This window comes from Entelurus aequoreus, linkage group LG19 (assembly GCF_033978785.1).
Source record: "Entelurus aequoreus isolate RoL-2023_Sb linkage group LG19, RoL_Eaeq_v1.1, whole genome shotgun sequence".
In the NCBI taxonomy this organism is placed as follows: Eukaryota; Metazoa; Chordata; class Actinopteri; order Syngnathiformes; family Syngnathidae; genus Entelurus; species Entelurus aequoreus.
Genome location: NC_084749.1, coordinates 34210289 through 34228889, shown reverse-complemented (window position 1 = coordinate 34228889; position 18601 = coordinate 34210289). Strand labels below are relative to the sequence as shown.

Below are 18601 nucleotides of genomic sequence, written 5' to 3'. Positions count from 1 at the left end.
GAGATTTTGGCCATGACGCATGTGCATCTACTTTGTAACAGACACTGTCAAAGACTACGTTTACACTGCAGTCCAAAGTGGCCCAAATAAAAAAAAATTTAAATCGGATTTTCTCCAGCTGACTGTTTACACTGCAAGTAAAATGTTTTTATCAGACTCCAGTGTAAACGCGTATAGCCCAAATGTGGCCTCCACCTCACTTGCATGCGCACTACGATAAAGTGAAAACAAAGAAAGTTGACCGGGAGGAAGTCACTGCTATTACGAAATAGAATAAAAGTCGCAACACTTTAAAAATTAGTGTATTTATGTGAAATAAATTCAAGCGATGTACGAATGGATATATATAGTGTAATATATTTGGGAGGGTTCTAATCTTTTAATAGCTGTTAAGTAGAGGAACACAGACATCAGCGTGAATCTACAGGAGCTTTATAATTCAACTCACATGTAAGAAAATGCGGTACAGCGTCAAGTCCGGTTCTTCAACAATCGCCATTTCTTCGGAGTCAAAATATATATTTATGCATTACATATAGCTTGTTATTTGCGCACTACTGACAAGTGATGCACCAAAAATGCAATCGTCTTTAATAGACGTTGCTCACCAAAACCGGATGTTGTGATGAAATATTCACTTCCGCTGGCGACTGCGTCTTTCCTGGCGCACACAAGTTACGTAGCTCGCCCAAAGCCGACAAAATATCACATTAGGGTTGCATTGCGTTCAGACCGAAGTCACATTTGAAAAGATCAGACTCAGGACTACATCCTGATGTGGCCTGAATCTGATACAAAAAGATCCGATTTGAAACACTTTGGGGCTTTTAGACTGGCAAAAAAATAATCAGATCTGTGTCACTTGAGGGAAAAAAAATCCAATTTGGTATGCAGAGTAAGCGCGGCCGAAGACAGGAATGTTGAACGTGAGAAAAAAAAACCAAGTATGTTCAGAAATAGAAAAATAAACTTTCTTCTGTCACTTCATTTTGTCCAGTTTGAAAAACTGTTTTTGAACCGACTATACAGAGTTTTACCGACAAGCTACATTCACAGATAGTCCCGTTATAATGTGTTTATGAGGGTAAACAGGTTGCGCCAAATCCATTTGTTGCAATCATGTGTTCGTGCGGGAGTAGAACATGACTAAAACAAACCATTTCTTTTTTAGTAAAGGTGCAGATGACCACGTAAAAATATTCCACACAGAAAGTACACAACAGTACATTATGCTCCAGTTCACATCTTTGTTGATTGATATTGCATACGTGTGTACTAAGGTGGTCTCATCTTGATGTTTTTGTCATTCTTTAAATATTAGCCAGTCTTTAGTCATGAGTAAAACCTACAAGATAAGATAAATGTACGTGTTTTTGGACAATCCCTGTGCCAGTCTATTAATATTCAGTGTGCGTTTGAACCTCACAGAACAAAGTCCTGTTCTAGACTGTGGCCTCCACGTCCTGCATCTCGTCCCCCTCCAAGAGGCTGTAGGACACGTGGCTCTGGAAAGGTCTCTGCAGAGGGTGAGCCAGAAGTTTGGCCATGCAGTTGTGCAGCTCGATGGCAGGGCCGCTCAGAGAAACCTCAAAGCGATAACCCATTCCCTTTGAGTCTAGGTTGCAGAAAGCCGTGTAGTTCTCCTGGACATAGAAAACATTAAGTTCAGTTGCTGGAGAATGGAAGCATGGGGAAAAAAAAGGAAAAAGTGGTAATGAACCCTTAGTAGTGCTGGACAATTCATCAAATGTTATTCTTGATTAAAAAGGGACAAGCGGCAGAAAATGGATGGATGAACGGATTTCAGTTTTGGTTTCTTACAATCATAATAGTATTTATCCATCCATCCATCCATCTTCTTCCGCTTATCCGAGGTCGGGTCGCGGGGGCAGCAGCCTAAGCAGGGAAGCCCAGACTTTCCTCTCCCCAGCCACTTCGTCCAGCTCCTCCCGGGGGATCCCGAGGCGTTCCCAGGCCAGCCGGGAGACATAGTCTTCCCAACGTGTCCTGGGTCTTCCCTGTGGCCTCCTATCGGTTGGACGTGCCCTAAACACCTCCCGAGGGAGGCGTTCGGGTGGCATCCTGACCAGATGCCCGAACCACCTCATCTGGCTCCTCTCGATGTGGAGGAGCAGTGGCTTTACTTTGAGCTCCCCCCGGATGGCAGAGCTTCTCACCCTATCTCTAAGGTAGAGCCCCGCCACCCGGCGGAGGAAACTCATTTCGGCCGCCTGTACCCGTGATCTTGTTCTTTCGGTCATAACCCAAAGCTCATGACCATAGGTGAGGATGGGAACGTAGATCGACCGGTAAATTGAGAGCTTTGCCTTCCGGCCCAGCTCCTTCTTCACCACAACGGACCGATACAGCGTCCGCATTACTGAAGATACCGCACCGATCCGCCTGTCGATCTCACAATCCACTTTTCCCTCACTCGTGAACAAGACTCCTAGGTACTTGAACTCCTCCACTTGGGGCAGGGTCTCCTCCCCAACCCGGAGATGGCACTCCACCCTTTTCCGGGCGAGAACCATGGACTCGGACTTGGAGGTGCTGATTCTCATCCCAGTTGCTTCACACTCGGCAGCGAACCGATCTAGTGAGAGCTGAAGATCCTGGCCAGATGAAGCCATCAGGACCACATCATCTGCAAAAAGCAGAGACCTAATGCTGCAGCCACCAAACCGGATCCCCTCAACGCCCTGACTGCGCCTAGAAATTCTGTCCATAAAAGTTATGAACAGAATCGGTGACAAAGGGCAGCCTTGGCGGAGTCCAACCCTCACTGGAAACGTGTCCAACTTACTGCCGGCAATGCGGACCAAGCTCTGACACTGATCGTACAGGAAGCGGACAGCCACAATCAGACAGTCCGATACCCCATTCTCTCTGAGCACTCCCCACAGGACCTCCCGAGGGACACGGTCGAATGCCTTCTCCAAGTCCACAAAGCACATATAGACTGGTTGGGCAAACTCCCATGCACCCTCAAGGACCCTGCCGAGAGTATAGAGCTGGTCCACAGTTCCACGACCAGGACGAAAACCACACTGTTCCTCCTGAATCCGAGGTTCGACTATCCGGCGTAGCCTCCTCTCCAGTACACCCGAATAGACCTTACCGGGAAGGCTGAGGAGTGTGATCCCACGATAGTTGGAACACACCCTCCGGTTCCCCTTCTTAAAAAGAAGAACCACCACCCCGGTCTGCCAATCCAGAGGTACCGCCCCCGATGTCCACGCGATGCTGCAGAGTCTTGTCAACCAAGACAGCCCCACAGCATCCAGAGCCTTAAGGAACTCCGGGCGGGACTCATCCACCCCCGTGGCCTTGCCACCGAGGAGATTTTTAACTACCTCAGCAACCTCAGCCCCAGAAATAGGAGAGCCCACCACAGATTCCCCAGGCACTGCTTCCTCATAGGAAGACGTGTCGGTGGGATTGAGGATGTCTTCGAAGTATTCCCTCCACCGATCCACAACATCCGCAGTCGAGGTCAGAAGAACACCATCCGCACCATACACGGTGTTCACAGTGCACTGCTTCCCCTTCCTGAGGCGGCGGATGGTGGTCCAGAATCGCTTCGAAGCCGTCCGGAAGTCGTTTTCCATGGCCTCGCCGAACTCCTCCCATGTCCGAGTTTTTGCCTCCGCGACCGCTGAAGCCGCACACCGCTTAGCCTGTCGGTACCTGTCCGCTGCCTCCGGAGTCCTATGAGCCAAAATAACCCGATAGGACTCCTCCTTCAGTTTGACGGCATCCCTCACCGCCGGTGTCCACCAACGGGTTCTAGGATTACTGCCACGACAGGCACCAACTACCTTACGGCCACAGCTCCAATCAGCCGCCTCGACAATAGAGGTGCGGAACATGGTCCACTCGGACTCAATGTCCAGCACCTCCCTCGTGACATGTTCAAAGTTCTTCCGGAGGTGGGAATTGAAACTCTCTCTGACAGGAGACTCTGCCAGACGTTCCCAGCAGACCCTCACAATGCGTTTGGGCCTGCCAGGTCTGTCCGGCATCCTCCCCCACCGTCGCAGCCAACTCACCACCAGGTGGTGATCGGTAGAAAGCTCCGCCCCTCTCTTCACCCGAGTGTCCAAAACATGAGGCCGCAAATCCGATGACACAACTACAAAGTCGATCATGGAACTGCGACCTAGGGTGTCCTGGTGCCAAGTGCACATATGGACACCCTTTTGCTTGAACATGGTGTTTGTTATGGACAATCTGTGACGAGCACAAAAGTCCAATAACAAAACACCACTCGGGTTCAGATCCGGGCGGCCATTCTTCCCAATCACGCCTCTCCAGGTTTCACTGTCGTTGCCAACATGAGCGTTGAAGTCCCCCCGTAGGACAAGGGAATCACCCGGGGGAGCACTTTCCAGTACTCCCTCGAGTGTATCCAGAAAGGGTGGGTACTCTGAACTGCTGTTTGGTGCGTAAGCACAAACAACAGTCAGGACCCGTCCCCCCACCCGAAGGCGGAGGGAGGCTACCCTCTCGTCCACCGGGTTGAACTCCAACGTGCAGGCTTTGAGCCGGGGGGCAACAAGAATTGCTACCCCAGCTCGTCGCCTCTCACTGCTTTCAACGCCAGTGTGGAAGAGTGTCCAGCCCCTCTCGAGAGAACTGGTTCCAGAGCCCTTGCTGTGCGTCGAGGTGAGTCCGACTATATCCAGCCGGAACTTCTCTACCTCGCGCACAAGCTCAGGCTCCTTCCCCCCCCAGCGAGGTGACGTTCCACGTCCCAAGAGCTAGCTTATGTAGCCGAGGATCGAACCGCCAAGTGCCCTGCCTTCGGCTTCCGCCCAGCTCACAATGCACCCGACCTCTATGGCCCCTCCCATGAGTGGTGAGCCCATTGGAGGGGGGACCCACGTTGCCTCTTCGGGCTGTGCCCGGCCGGGCCCCATGGGGACAGGCCCGGCCACCAGGCGCTCGCCATCGTGCCCCAACTCCGGGCCTGGCTCCAGAAGGGGGCCCCGGTGACCCGCGTCCAGGCGAAGGAAATCTGAATCCTTGTTGTTTCATTCCCATAGAAGTCTTCGAGCTGCTCTGTCTGATCCCTCACCTAGGACCTGTTTGTCTTGGGAGACCCTACCAGGGGGCATGAAAGCCCCCGGACAACATAGCTCCTAGGATCATTGGGACACGCAAACTCCTCTACCACGGTAAGGTGGCAGCTCAGAGAGAGGTAAAAGTATTTAAATTGCAAAAAAAAGGAGTATGCAAATGATGTGCATGCAAATTCCTGAGCTTGTAACAGTGAAATGGATGAGTGAGCGTCAAGTCGTCAGCTTGAAGATCAGAACAGCACACTTCTCCCTTCACAATAATAGCGTGGTGCGCAACATCCGGTCTGACTGTCTTAACAAAATGAAGGTTTCAAAAAACACCTTACACAAGCATTATATACCTAAACCACTTACTGATGCATATACAACAGGTCAAAATTGTCTTAAGATGTATTGTATTAAATCTGAGGATGTTTGCATTTAATAAACGGACATTTGTAGGTTTAGAACAGGCGACGTCATCGTGAGTTTCTAAAGACCTTTGAGACAATTGTGATTAAAGGCCTACTGAAATGAATTTTTTTTATTTAAACGGGGATAGCAGATCTATTCTATGTGTCATACTTGATCATTTCGCGATATTGCCATATTTTTGCTGAAAGGATTTAGTATAGAACAACGACGATAAAGATCGCAACTTTTGGTATCTGATAAAAAAAGGCTTGCCCCTACCGGAAGTAGCGTGACGTAGTCAATTGAACATATACGCAAAGTTCCCTATTGTTTACAATGATGGCCGCATGAAGTGAGAGAGATTCGGACCGAGAAAGCGACAATTTCCCCATTAATTTGAGCGAGGATGAAAGATTTGTGGATGAGTAAAGTGCAAGTGAAGGACTAGTGGGGAGTTGAAGCTATTCAGATAGGGAAGATGCTGTGAGAGCCGGGGGTGACCTGATATTCAGCTGGGAATGACTACAACAGCAAATAAACACAAGACATATATATACTCTATTAGCCACAACACAACCAGGCTTATATTTAATATGCCACAAATTAATCCTGCATAAAAACATCTACGTGTTTGTTATGCTAGCTCCTAGCTCCTCTGCTAGCTCCATAGAACGCGCCAATACAATTCAAACACCTGATCAACACACACAATCACTCAGCCCAAAAGACCGTTCACCTAACCCAAGGTTCATAAAGCTTATATATTTTTAAAAAGTTACATACGTGACGCGCACATACGGTCAAGCTATCAAATGTTTAGCAGCCAAGGCTGCATACTCACGGTACCTGATATTCAGCTGGGAATGACTACAACAGTATATAAACACAAGACATATTTATACTCTATTAGCCACAACACAACCAGGCTTATATTTAATATGCCACAAATTAATCCTGCATAAAAACACCTACGTGTTTGTTATGCTAGCTCCTAGCTCCTCTGCTAGCTCCTAGCTCCATAGAACACGCCAATACAATTCAAACACCTGATCAACACACACAATCACTCAGCCCAAAAGACAGTTCACCTAACCCAATGTTCATAAAGCTTATATATTTTTTTAAAGTTACGTACGTGACGCGCACATACGGTCAAGCTATCAAATGTTTAGAAGCCAAAGCTGCATACTCACGGTAGCACGTCTGCGTCTTTGTCATCCAAATCAAAGTAATCCTGGTAAGAGTCTGTGTTGTCCCAGTTCTCTACAGGCGTCTGTGTATCGAAGTCAAAAGTCCTCCTGGTTAGAGTCTCTGTTATCCGAGTTCTTCCATCTTGACTGCATCTTTCGGGAATGTAAACAAAGACGCGCCGGCTGTGTACTGTTGTTGCTGACTTCGTTCGAAAAATACGTCCGTTTCGCACCGACAACTTTCTTCTTTACTTGCTCAGCTTCTTTCTCCATAATGCAATGAACATAATTGCAACAGATTCACGAACACAGATGTCCAGAATACTGTGGAATTATGAAATGAAAACAGAGCTTTTTCGTATTGGATTCAATGTGGAAGGCATACGTCACGCGCATACGTCACCCTCAGAGGCGTTTCGAACCGGAAGTTTAGCGGCAAATTTAAAATGTCACTTTATAAGTTAACCCGGCCGTATTGGCATGTGTTATAATGTTAAGATTTCATCATTGATATATAAACTATCAGACTGCGTGGTCGGTAGTAGTGGGTTTCAGTAGGCCTTTAAGGGCTGCATAAATACATTTTCACTAAATGATTGATTTTTATAAAATTGTATCTATGACACAAAAAGCACACTCTGTGGTAGTAAAATAAGCATAAAAGGTAAAAAAAACAGGATTCCAAAAAATTTAAATGGAAAAACTGATTGTTTCTAAATTTGTTTTTTCATATTGCAATTATTTTTATTTATTGTTGTTCCTATAATTATGATTTACCTTTTTGTTTATTTGTTACTAATTTATATCCAGTTGTTATTTTAGATTATATTTAAAGTTGAGAATTGGAGGTACAATAAATACTAATGTTTTCAAATTAATGAATAATTGTGTTATTAATCGTGATTTCAATACCAATCAAAATCATTATTATTTTTGCCATAATCGTTCAGCCCTAACCCTTAGATAACCACAATGTATCGCACTTCTAATCCCAACAATACATTTAATTATGACCATATTAGTTTTTTATTGTCTTTAAATTATGTACTGTTCGTATTATGCAACCTGAGTAAGGATGGGTACCTCTCACAATTGAATCACTAGAGTACCAATTCCCGGTACTTAGGAATAGGTTCCTAGGTACCAGGAATTGGTACTCTTTGGTACTAATTTTCACAAATTTTGTGTGTGTTCAAATATGTTAATAAATGTTAATTGTTTCAAAAAATCTCACTTTTTATGGAACATTTAACACTGAGATGTACTATGTCCAGTTATCTTGTGTTCTGACACTTTTGTAACTGTTGTACTGTAATGTATAGTAGAGTATACATGTGCATGCAGTTGCAATTCCAACACGTTAGATGGCAGTAATGTATAGACTAAGACAGAGTATGGACAACTCGGTTTCAGATGATCTCCTGATTGGTCAAAAGCCCCTCACGTGACTACAGGGCAACATGTTCCACACCAGTTTGGAGCCATTGCTAAGCGATACCGCACACTTACTCAGACATTTCTTTTAATTGAATAATGTTTGACATGTAAACATGCACTGTTGTGCAGCATGGGGGCGCTCCACTCGCCAAAAATGCGGGAAGTATTTGCATCACATCGAAGAAAATTATGCAAAATAAAGTTTAGTTGGGAGGGCTGGATGCCATGAATGAATGAACAGTATCTTTGTGCAAGGTGAGCATGTATACATACACATGGGAAACATAGTATATCTGACTCTCAGTAACAGTAAATTAATACACTTTGCCTTACAAAACATTGATTTAAAATTGAACCTTTTTTTGCACGTGTTGCCAAGAATCCAAAGTAAACTAATACATATTGCAGTAAAAAGCAGAATTATTAGTTCAGTATTCAAGTATGGTGATAATAAAATCAGAAAGCCATGCAGACAGCAAAACCTATGAAAAATATTTTAAAAAACGAGTAAAAGCACAGACATAGCGCAGTGATTACAAACAACACATTGGAGGCAGCCACCACAGTTGACATGCTTCACTCAAAAGTCATAATGGGGGTAATCCTTTTTTTTTTGTTAGTTCTGTGTATTTTTTTACCTTTATTGCGCCGGCGGGAGCGTGTTAGACAACTAGCTGGTCACTAAACACTGCATGAATATATACTGCGCAGTGCATCAAACACGGCTGCAAAATTCCCCTGAAATTACACTTTGATTAAATGAAGGTATGTTTTATTGTAAGTTTATGAGATGGAGTAGGTTTAGAACTATAATTACACTTATTATTTTGGTTTATTTCTTTTGGAAAACCAACAGAATTGCATGCATCCTAACAGACATCAGTTGGTACCTATAAAAGTACTGAATTCGGTGAGGACTACAGTTTGGTGTCATTACTGACAAAATGATATTGCAACTAATTGTTGTACAGTCTGCTTACAATCCCAACTACTGTCGAGATGCCCTTGAACAAGGCACCACCCTCATCTTAAGGGAGCAGCATTCTCTTAAGATGATAATATGATGCATGCATCACAATATACCCGAGAGCATTGATGTCTCGCTCTCAGATCTGAATTAGTATGATGAATAAAAAAATGTATATAAAAATAAAAAAGCACTTAAAAGATCTACTCACCCGCCAGCTGGTTTCCTCCCCCTGATCTTCTGCCCCATTGTGTAGGTAGACCACGTCGAAGAAAAAATAGGGAGACTGGAGCATCTTCTGAAAGCCAAGAAATAAAAGATGCATGTTGAATTGCGTCAGATGTTAGACTACAGCATGCCAGCAGCACTAACCGTAGGCTATTTGAACAACTACACAAGGACACAACAAAAAAAGGTACTCTTGCCTAAAGTGTTGTTCCTAGTAAGTTAGCTTAAAGCGGGGGTGTCTTTATCCACCGAGGGCTGCATACTGAGAAATAAAAAAGGATGTAGGGGCCTACTTTTATTAAAAAACTATATATATTTTGTGAAAAGGATTTGGAAAGAAAAAAACCTTCACTCTTGATCAAAATTTTAAGACTTGTTGAAAAATGACAAGAATTTATATTTTGCGCTGTTGGATTTAGAAAGGTTTTAAGTAAAGCTTCAAAATGCAAAAATAAGAAATGGGTGTAGGACTATATATCATTTAACTGATAAACTATATGAATCAGTAACTATTAATTTGATTATAAAATAGCTTTGACTTATATTTTGTTGCTTCGATTAATTGTTTAGAGAGTGTAACTCGGGGATGTCAAACTTGTTTTCATTAAGGGCCACGTCATAGATATGGCAGCCGTCAGAGGGCTGCTTGTAAAAGTGAATAATATATAAATATATACCGGTATGTATAAGGTTTCACCTCATGATATTGATACACAATTGCCTATGCCAGTGATTTTCAAACTGTGGTACTAGTGGTAAGTAGGCTCCATCTAGTGGTATGCCAAAGAATAACTTGATTAAAGTACAATGTTTGATTTTCCTATATTTAAACAGTCTTGCTGTTCAAACCGTGTATACTGTTACAGTGGCCAATAATATTAAATACCCTTGTTAAATAAAATATCTGCCTTGTTTTTAATGAGTACTTAGGCCTACTACGCTTCTGTATTTTAATGTCGGTCATTATTGGAGAGTCAAGTGTTTTCTGAGGTGGTACTTGGTGAAAAAGGTTTTAGAACCTCTACTTTATGCAATAGCTACATCTGTTGATTTGGCAAAATAAAATTGGCAGCTGAGATTCCAAAATGTTCCCATGAAATATAAATGGAAGAACGGTGTTGCTGTTTTTACTTTAAAATTTGGGTGACTGAGCTGCCAGTTTTTTACCATAAAATTCACAGTTTTTTTCACAGTGCATTAATGTAAATAGAAATAACTATCACAGGTTCTGTAAAATAAAAACAGTGTATAATTTGATGGATAATTTGCTACGAAATCATAAATCAAGCAGATATTTAAATATGTATTTTTATTTTAGCAAAAATATTTTTGTGAATATATGATATTTGTTGCATTTTTGGATAATACAGTTTCAAATATATGCAACTGCATGCAGTACATGTATTGTTTTTGTGGAAATGGAGATAGCTAGAGAAAGATGAAGTACTTTATGGATGCATATTATTTCCAGGCTTTCATGGGCCATGTAAAATGCTGTGGCTGGGCAGATCTGGACACCTGTGCTGTAACTAATAAAACTGAACATCTGGATTGAATGGAGTGCATGGAACTTTATATACGTGGACTTAGTTTCCTGAAATAGAGCACACGAGAGCGGTGGTATACGTGGGCCATGATTTGTGTGACGGCAAATAGCAGAAAGTTGTTGTTTTTTTATTACATTTTTATTAGTGCACACATGTTAAAAGTGCACTTTCAATGTTGATGATGTAGATTTATTAGAAAAAAACCATTTACATTTATGGCAAGCAGAAAATATTTTTTGGTGTTTAACCCTAAAAAACGCGTTGATGCTATTAAGTGTTTTATGCGATAACTCGATTTATGGAAGTAATTGATAAATTACTCCATTATTAAAGTAATCGATAGCTGTAGCCCTTGTGTCTTAATGAACAGCCAATCGGATCCTCCGGCTTACTTCAGGTGGACTTATTTGGGGTGCACCGCTTGACTTTTTTGTTCCATAACTCTCAGGATTTTTTAAGAAATATAAAATGACTTTCTTACTGCGTCAGACCTCAGCTGCAATGGTACACTACAAGAAGTCTTGTTTATGCAACTTAACAACCTTGTTCAAAGAGAGGAATTGTTTTACCTATGCCATCAAGAGAGTATAATAGTGTGAATATATGACATTGAAAATGACATTGAATTCACATTTTGGCTTTTAAAAGGCGGTGGTTTTAAACTTTTGGTCAGCTGATGAACAGCCTGTTTGCAATAAGATAGGATAGGTAAGGATAGGCAGTCCCTCGTTTACTGCGGTTAATTGGTACAAGACATGACCGCGGTATGGGATTTCCACCAAGTGGGATAATTATTAATAAATCAAATATTTTCATATTTAGAGCATACACAAACTTTTAAACTTCTCAATACATTTTTAAAAATATTTAGAGCCCTTTGGACATGAAATAACACACAAAGTCACCTTTACACTCATTTCACCCAATACAGTAGCCTTGAGTATGTCCTACTCTAGATTACAGTACTCACCGGTAGCCTGGAGGTTCCTCCAAGAATCATTGCTTAGACCGTCACCCGGCCACGACGAGGAAATACTTCATCACATTAATTTCTCTAAATTAGAACTGGGCTTCCTTAAGTGAAGCGTGATATAATGAGTAATCTCATTAAATTGCTAACTTAAAATGTTTGTCTCACTCCCATTTCTTCTTTTTGTATTTTGAAACTCTACCTACAAGCGTCTTAAGATCAAACAGTGTAAAATGTAAATTCTTGCAATTCAACTGGTCTTAAAACTGAGACCTACGGTGTGTGCAATAATGTAACTTTTTGCTGAATTTTTTCCAGTTTTTTCATATGCTATTTCTACAAAAAAAAAAGCGCACTGACAGCCATCTAAAACCAAAGAGCAGGTCAGTAGAACTTACACTGACGCCCTCAGAGGGGTTGAGTTGTAGCTGCCCAGCATGGCGGCTGTAGATGAGCACAGTCCGCACCACGTAAGGAGGCGGAACGGTCTGGATGTTCTCCATCGATGGCAGCTCAATCTTCTGACGACTGTAAAACAGACATCTTACTTAATCACCTTCATATAGAACACCTTAGGCAAAGCAGTGGTGGTCAGAGTACATACATAACATTGAGAAGATCTTCCAGACCTGCAAGACAGTTAAGGCTAAAAAACAACATTTTACAAGTAAGAATGGACTTTGAATGAAAGGATACTGAAAGTCTCGCACACGTTGGTCTCCAGGTCGTATAGACAGCTGCACAGCTCGCGGGGGTCAGAAGTGAAGCCTGACAGCTTAAACAAATGTAGAGTAGAACATTCCGTGAAGACAAATTACATAAATACTGTTGCTCCAAGGTGTCCGTCACTTACCCACAGAGCGTCGTCATTGACCACCACCAGAGCAAACTCGTGTCTCTTGTCAATCTTGTGCTTAGTTCTCACAAACATCTCAATCATCTTCTGGGAAATGTTCAGAGCATTTGTTTTAGTCCTGGAGAGGAAGACGCATATTGTAATAACACTTTCACTAGAATTAGGAAGATGAGCTATATAAGGAGCTTACCCATTGAAAGACTCCAGCTTTGATAAACACATCTCCTCTGAAAGGTCCAAGCAGATGATCTATTACAGGGAACAGACATGTTGTGGATGTCAGGTTTGAAATGTCCGAAACTTTAGGATATTAAGCATCTGCGAACGCTTCAATTAACACATCTATGTTTAACTCTCTGGAAACATTCAATTTGGAATATTCTTCAAAGTCAAACGGGACATAAAAGACCTTGAGTTTTGAAAGGCATAAAAACATTTGGTTTTTTTTGCTCAAATTTTTTCAATAAACTTCAGTCCGAAACAAAAATATCAAACATGTCATCTTTTTTTATTTTATTTTGACCAGATGTCTCGGGTTAAAATGAGTAAAATAACTCCTGTTACGCAAATTTATACTACAGTCATTCCTTGTCCCATCGCGCTTTAAATATTGCGACTTCCCCACATTGCAGATTTTTTGGGGGTATTTATTTATTTTTAAAGCATATTGTAAAAAATGTTTGGCTCAAAATTAAGTCTTATCAAACCTTAAAAGTGGCCAAATTACCTAAAAATATCAATACTACAGTAATATTGACCACTAGAGGAGAACAAACCAATCAGAGCGAGCTGTTCAGTACTGTGGCCACTGATTGGCTCAGCCTCAGCAGCATTACTATATTTGGATTAAAAAAGTAAATGTGAATAAAGGGTCAAATCTTTGGGCACCGAACAATTCAATCGGACTCTGATTCCGGTTGTGACGATTCGACACTCGATTCAACACGATTTTGATTTAAACCAATTCTTGCAATGTATTATTTGGTATATTAATTACAGTATAATGAAACCTTTTCAAAACAGGTTACAGGTTGAAAAAGCTCATTATAGTTGCATAAAAATGTAATCGATGTTAATCAATTTAGAATGGAAATGAATAAGAATCGCGATTAGGATGTGAATCGATTGTTTGTGTACCCATTGTAAAGGGTGTTATTTCATGTCTAGATGGCTCTCATAATGTTTAAAAAAAAACTTATTTGGAAGGTCACGAACAGGTTTTTCATGCCCTAGCAATAAAAATATTAAATTTATAATGAATGATTATTAACTTATTTCATTTGTCATGGTTGTGTCCAGAACCAATCAACAGCTGTAATTGAATAATATGATATCATTTGATCAAAAGGCCTTCAAAGGATTAAATTTTTAAAAAAAATAAATAAACATGACATGATTGGTATTTTTGTTTAGGGCTGAGGTTGATTTGAGCAATTTGAGCAAAAAAAAGTAATTAAAAAAAATAATCCTAAATTTTTTAAGCTCTCTGAAAAATGAATGTCCTGTTCGGCTTTGAAGAACTGTGGAATAACTGACAGTATATCTATCATACACCTGAATTGGACATTGAAAAGTTAAAATTGAACATGAAGAAAAAACACCTGTGTAATGGAGTAACACAACATTTATGGCCAAAATACAGCAAAGACTTACTGAAAGGACAAAAAAAGATGGTATCCACAAGTAGCTGCATAGTATCATGAGGTCAGCATCCAGAAGCACTCAGCATGTGCTTTTTAATCTTGGTTTTACTGCTCCGATGCGGTTATACTTCCCATACTGCTATTAATGCGGACAGTATTACAACACTGATTCTGTTGCTGCTGTGTTGTGGAATACATTAACTACTGACCATCATAAAATGAAGTTGGTATGTGAAATAACACTGAGCCTACCACTTTCTCTGGACAGTTGACCCGAGGAACTCGTATCTGGTACTCTGCTGGTGGAGGTAGAGGGGTTGACAGTGGAGGCAGCTGTTGTGTGGGCTTGGGACGCTCCTTGGCGGCAGCAGCAGCAGCAAGCTGCATTGGTGTAACAGCAGCAGTAGCAGCCACAGGGGTCACAGTCTGAGCCACAGCTGTGGAGATGCTGGTCGTGGTGGAAGTCGAAGGACTGTCGCTGGTCGAGGCCTCGCCTTCGCCCTCGACGCGGCTGCCGACAGCTGGCTGTGATAGGTTGGGGTTGCCTCCACCTCCAAGACTACCGGTGCTGCTACGACGGTCCTCGGCACCTTCAGGGTTGGAGCGGGTTCGTGGTCGCAGCTCCACCGAGCGCTCCTCTCCATCGGCTGGGCCAGGCTCAGGGGTCTCCATGGATACACAGGCAGCTGAGAGAATGAATGGGAAATAACTTTAGATGGGCGAATACTTCCATCATACAGGGGGAATTTCTGATCCCTTTTTGCTTTGACACTTGACGACAAAGCCACATCACTCCAGTTCTGCACTGGCTTTCAGTCTGTTTTAGAGTTGATTTGACATTTTTATTGATTGTTTTAAAAAGGCTGTTTTACTCCGTAGCTGGTCCCAAACTTTGGAGTACTTTACCAGTCAAAATATGGACCATCACAAATGTAACATTTCTTTCAGACTACATTTAAGACTCATGTATTCCAAGCTGCATTTGGTACTTAAGACACGTTAATGAACTTCTACTTAATTTTCTATTGTTTTATTATATGTTATGTGCTATTGTCTTTTTTGTCCAGCCGAAATATGGATCATAACAGATGTACTTTTCATTAAGACAAAATTTAAGACCCATTTATTGTGCTTACGGTGACACTTTTATGAACTTGTACTTGATAATATATTCTATGTTTCATTATATTTATTCTGCTATTGTTTTATGCCCTGTATTTATGCGCGTTGGTCCAGCTATAGCTGACGTAAAATATTTTACAAATAAAGTTTGATGGAATGACTGACTGATACAACTCAGAGGACATAAACTAATGAAATCAAGCAGAGATTTGTATTTCATTTAATCTACGTTTACAAAGATACAACGCTCGATTATGAATGACAGTGTCAGAGAGGTGTTCATTATGTTTAGCATGCATGTCAATGTGATTAGCATTGCTGTTGGAGTTGCGTGAAACTACACAGCTGTTTCTAATGTTTGCTTAATTATTTTAACCAAAATACATATACAAGCAGATCTTTGTTCCGAATAATACCGTTCATTATACAAATACTTTTAGGCCGCTCTGGTACATGAACCGTTTAAAAACAGAAAAAGCACACAAGGAAACTCTCGCCTTAAATAGATTAGCAAACTTAGCAGTTAGCATTAGCCAAACTGGCTTTACATTTTAAAAACACAAATAATTATTTCGAATAAAATAATGCTTAAACGTACCTGATTTTTATGGATGAGCGGGTTTTAGGATTTATAAATGGTAAAACTCATTGAAAGCCGCCAAATAAATTACCTACTAGCAAGTCTTTGTTATGACTTCCGTACCGGAAATGAAGCCACTGCACAAAGCATTGTGGGTAATGTAGTTTAATGCGTTTCTTTTTTCTCTCTATTGGCGGTCAAAATGTACTGTTTCTTCCCTCAGCAGTACAGTGTTTGAAAATGAAATGTAATAGTCATTTCAATGTCAACAGCTAATGTTTGCTTTGATTTCCATGCCAGAAATAATTGTTTTTCAGCGAACAGACGAAGGTTACACTGCTTTCTTTGTGTTTCTTCCCGCTACAGTACATAGTTTGAGAATGAAATAATAGTCATTTCAGTGTCATAGTAATATGACATTGACATTATAGTCATTACAGTATATGGTTATGTTTGAGAATGAAATAATAGTCATTTCAATGTCATAGCAATATACAAGAAAGTTTGATCATATTACGCCTATACTGGCTCACCTGCACTGGCTTCCTGTGGACTTAAGATGTGACTTTAAGGTTTAACTACTTACGTATAAAATACTACACGGTCTAGCTCCATCCTACCTTGCTGATTGTATTGTACCATATGTCCTGGCAAGAAATCTGCGTTCAAAGAACTCCGGCTTATTAGTGATTCCCAGAGCCCAAAAAAAGTCTGCGGGCTATAGAGCGTTTTCTATTCGGGCTCCAGTACTCTGGAATGCCCTCCCGGTAACAGTTAAGAGATGCTACCTCAGTAGAAGCTTTTAAGTCCCATCTTAAAACTCATTTGTATACTCTAGCCTTTAAATAGACCCCCCTTTTAGACCAGTTGATCTGCCGTTTCTTTTTTGCTCTGCACCACTCATCTGTGCATCAGTTGGGGACGTCTCTGCGCTGCTGACCTGTCTCCGCTCAAGATGATCTCCTGCTGGCCCCACTACGGACTGGACTCTCACTATTATGTTAGATCCACTATGGACTGGACTCTCACAACATTATGCTAGATCCACTCGACGTCCATTGCACCGGTCGCCCAGGGGGAGGGTCCCCACATCTGCGGTCCCCTCAAAGGTTTCTCATTGTTATCCCATTGGGTTGAGTTTTTTCTTGCCCTGATGTGGGATCTGAGCCGAGGATGTCATTGTGGCTTGTGCAGCCCTTTGAGACACTCGTGATTTAGGGCTATATAAGTAAATATTGATTGATTGATTGACATTGATATTATAGTAATTACAGTCTATGGTTAAGCACATTTCAATTAAATTCAGCATGACTGTTCTTGTTGTAGTTTTTACCAACATACTGCACCACTGAGAGGGTCTTTCTAATATCGCTTCCGCCATCCTAGTCACTACCGTTGTGTCCTTGGGCAAGACACTTTACCCACCTGCTCCCAGTGCCACCCACACTGGTTTAAATGTTACTTAGATATTGTGTTTCTCTATGTAAAGCGCTTTGAGTCACTAGAGAAAAGCGCTATATAAATATAATACACTTCACTTCACTTCTAATATTGTGGTTATTTTAGCTACAAGGATAGCAGTAAATATTTGCACTGTACTACTAAATATTAAAATCACTACAAACACCAAAACCTTGATAACACTGTATGTTTTGGAGTATTTCATAGGTTGATTGACAACACTAAATTGGTCTTAGAGTGTGAATGTTGTCTGTCTGTGTTGGCCCTGCGATGAGGTGGCGACTTGTCCAGGGTGTACCCTGCCTTCCGCCTGAATGCAGCTGGGATTGGCTCCATGCCCCCGCGGCCCCGAGAGGGACAAGCGGTAGAAAACGAAATGTGTATACACACATATGTAGGCCTAGAGCAGGGGTGTCCAAAGTGCCATTTGCGGCCCGCAGCTAATTGTTTACCGGCCCGCCACACATTCTGGAAATACTATTGTAAAAATAAAAAAGAACATTAAAAAAAGTGGAATGAGGTGAAATCTAACGAGAAAAAGTTGCAATGTTGACACAAAAGCTGCCATGCAGGCTGTTTTTTTTCTTTTGTCTTTCTTTATTTTTCTTTTTTTGCCATTGCTCAAAAAAAAAAAAAAAAGACAAAAAATCCATGTTATAATTAATTATTTTCAGGGCTCCAATTACTTCAAATATCTCACTTTAAAATGTTTTATGTGGTAAATATTGCATATATTGTGTAGTAGCCATATAAAAACATCAAAGTTTTCTTTGACAAAAGCGCATAAAACAAACAAAATAATAGTTCCAGCATAAAATCGACAGCTATATCTGAAGTTGATCTCGTAACTTAAGTGTTGAAAGTAAAAGAAAAACCTAATGAAAATGTATCACTTTATGAGTGGGCACCGTTTGGATTCCAAATATATTTAGTGATTTTTTATTTATCTTTTCACTGTGATTACTCAAAAATACGAAATAATTAAAATCAATGGTGTCCTGCATTATTGATCTTTTAGGGCTCTAATGACTAAATACTGCATATTTCAGTTTTACTATATATAAAAAAACCAAGTTGTTTTTGACAGAAAAGCCATAAAACATTTTTTTCAATTTGTATTACT

The 18601-nt window shown here is 41.2% G+C and overlaps 1 protein-coding gene across 5 annotated transcripts in view; it reads right to left on the bottom strand.

Moving 5' to 3' along the window:
- Positions 1 to 416: 416 nt before the first annotated feature.
- LOC133635310 (BRISC and BRCA1-A complex member 1-like) overlaps positions 417 to 18601 on the bottom strand; it is a 107583-nt gene continuing 89398 nt past the window's right edge. For 3 of the 5 annotated variants that reach the window (XM_062028380.1, XM_062028382.1, XM_062028383.1), the window contains 8 exons: positions 14568 to 15001; positions 12863 to 12921; positions 12670 to 12790; positions 12513 to 12591; positions 12421 to 12445; positions 12215 to 12344; positions 9283 to 9369; positions 417 to 1643 (listed from right to left, as the gene is read on the bottom strand). In XM_062028380.1, coding sequence (XP_061884364.1) covers positions 1443 to 1643; positions 9283 to 9369; positions 12215 to 12344; positions 12421 to 12445; positions 12513 to 12591; positions 12670 to 12790; positions 12863 to 12921; positions 14568 to 14987 — 1122 coding nt within the window. In that variant the 5' untranslated portion in view covers positions 14988 to 15001 and the 3' untranslated portion in view covers positions 417 to 1442. Of the gene's footprint in view, positions 1644 to 9282; positions 9370 to 12214; positions 12345 to 12420; positions 12446 to 12512; positions 12592 to 12669; positions 12791 to 12862; positions 12922 to 14567; positions 15002 to 16035; positions 16157 to 18601 lie in introns of those variants that run through there. The other 2 variants (XM_062028381.1, XM_062028384.1) reach the window with 2 other exon arrangements.